We start from the raw sequence: 2,159 nt of genomic DNA, 5'->3' as shown, positions 1-2,159 counted from the left end.
ATTCCCCAACCAAGTGCTAGGAAAAAACCACCAAGAACCAACCCTGGAGCACAGATACTGGGCAGCACAAGCCAGCCGAGAGGAGAGGTGTTATGTTTGTTTTCTGTTTGGGGTGGGGAAAGGGAGGCTTTGACCATAAAATCCCTTTGTTAAAGTCCATCCAGGACCTCAGGAGAGAAAAATAAAAACAAAATAAAATAAAAGTTGTGTTGTTACTTAGTATGTTTCAAAAGCAAATGGGACATGCTGCACATTGTGAATGTGGTAGGAGGTGGAGGGAGCAAGGGGAAACCTTCTGCATTTAATATGCGCCATCTGTAACCACTCAGGACTCCAGACTGAAGTGCTCTGTGGAGAGGACATGGTTAATCATGGGGCGATCCCCCAGCATGGCCCGGCTAGTGCTGATGCTGAAAGACAAGGCTGGAGGTCTGGGCTGTATGTTCTGGGCGCAAAGAGGCCCTGTGCTCTGGTTTTAGGGGATTCAGGGGACTCTCATCGTGTGCACCAGAGCACAGATACTAAATCTCCCTCACCCTGAGCCCAGGCCAATATCCTAACCTTTCAGCTAAAAGGAACAGTCACAGAAAACCATTTTTGTTTCCTTAAGAAAATAAATATTTCCAGGAGGTCAAGCCAAAGTACAGGGGCTGGAGAGGGGGTGGGAAGTGGGGCAAACACTTCAGGTGAGCACAGTAGCTCCTGTTAGCTGGGGCATCAGGGCCCTCACCGTGTCCCTGCACAAGATGCTCACCCACTCCCCTTTCCCATCCTGGGGCTACACAAATTGTCCCTTTCTTGAAGTTGATGCAATGTGTTTCTGTGTTAGATATGAGCTCCCAACTGGTCCCAAGGACTTGGGGTGATGGGGGCTGGAGGCTCTTGTGAAAGCCAGGCTTAAATCCCTGTTTCTATTTTACCAGCAGGGAAGAAATGAGTCAAGCTGAGAAAATGCTCAGTTAAGACAGTCAGTCACAGGACAGTTGTATACTCAGGACCAGCCTGTCATCAGTGAGAATAAGTCCAAGCCCCAGGTTACTGCTGCTGGAGAGGCAAATGAACAAGCTCGCCTTTCAGCGCCGTCGGAAGGCCCGGGATATTCTCCAGGCGTTGGGTTCCTCATAGCGGTTGTACAAGGGTTCAAGACGCTGTTGCTTCTTCTGTTTGCTTAGCTTAGTTGGGTCTGAGACCTTGAAGAAGGCTGGAGCAAACTCCACAAGCCACCGAGGGTCGATGGTGGTAACTTCACGCATGTATTCCTTGGTGGTCAGCACCAGCTCATGGTACACCACCCTGAAGAGGGACAGAGATAGGACTCAAGCCTCTGGATATAGGCCCCACTCTACAGTCGACCTGGTCCCTAGTAGGCCTCAGCAGCGCTTACATTTTATCCTCTTACCTCTCCTGTCTGACCCCTACAAGACTGCAGTCTGTTTATGACAGCCACACCCCAATACTGAAGCACCTGCACACCTCTAACCACAAGAAAGGTCTCAGGCGAATGTGTTCTAGTCCTGGCTCTGGCTCTTAACCAGTTAAGTGACATGCAGCCAATCACATCCCTTCTCTAATCTGTTTCTTGCTCTATAAAATGTGAGGGTGGTTTATTAGAATGTTTCCACAGAATTCTAGGGCTCTGAAGAGGGGCCTCACACTGCCACAAGGGATGGAGAAGGCCAAACATGCAAGGAGCCACATTTCTAACCCTTCTACTGTGATAACATGGTGGTTTTAAATCAGTTTTATATTAGGGTTCTAGATAGAGTCCAATTTTTTAAAAATGCTACTTTAAAACAATTTTTTTTTAAAACTACATCACTAGGTAGTTGTTTCTTTTCTCTTTTTTTTTTTTTTTTTGAGATGGAATCTCGTTCTGTCTCCCAGGCTGGAGTGCAATGGTGCGATCTCGGCTCACTGCAACCTCCGCCTCCTGGGTTCAAGCTATTCTCATGTCTCAGCCTCCCAAGTAGCTGGGATTACAGGTGCCTTCCACCACGCCTTGCTAATTTTTGTATTTTTAGTAGAGACAGGGTTTCACTATGTTGGTCAGGTTGGCCTGGAACTCCTGACCTCTGGTGATCCACCCGCCTTGGCCTCCCAAAGTGTTGGGATTACAGATGTGAGCCACTGCGTCTGGCCACTAGGTAGTTTTTTTTTTT

The 2,159-nt window shown here is 48.0% G+C and overlaps 1 protein-coding gene across 1 annotated transcript in view; it reads right to left on the bottom strand.

The window, feature by feature from the left end:
- Window positions 1-594: 594 nt before the first annotated feature.
- The window catches only part of DHX8 (DEAH (Asp-Glu-Ala-His) box polypeptide 8), a 57,500-nt gene continuing 55,935 nt past the window's right edge, over window positions 595-2,159 (bottom strand). The window contains exon 20 of the mRNA XM_011985987.1: window positions 595-1,293. Coding sequence (XP_011841377.1) covers window positions 1,074-1,293 — 220 coding nt within the window. The 3' untranslated portion in view covers window positions 595-1,073. The remainder of the gene's footprint in view (window positions 1,294-2,159) is intronic.

Source organism: Mandrillus leucophaeus, unplaced genomic scaffold (genome assembly GCF_000951045.1).
Source record: "Mandrillus leucophaeus isolate KB7577 unplaced genomic scaffold, Mleu.le_1.0 Scaffold290, whole genome shotgun sequence".
NCBI lineage: Eukaryota > Metazoa > Chordata > Mammalia > Primates > Cercopithecidae > Mandrillus > Mandrillus leucophaeus.
The sequence above is the reverse complement of the archived record's forward strand: the minus strand, read 5'-3'. Positions and strand labels throughout refer to the sequence as shown.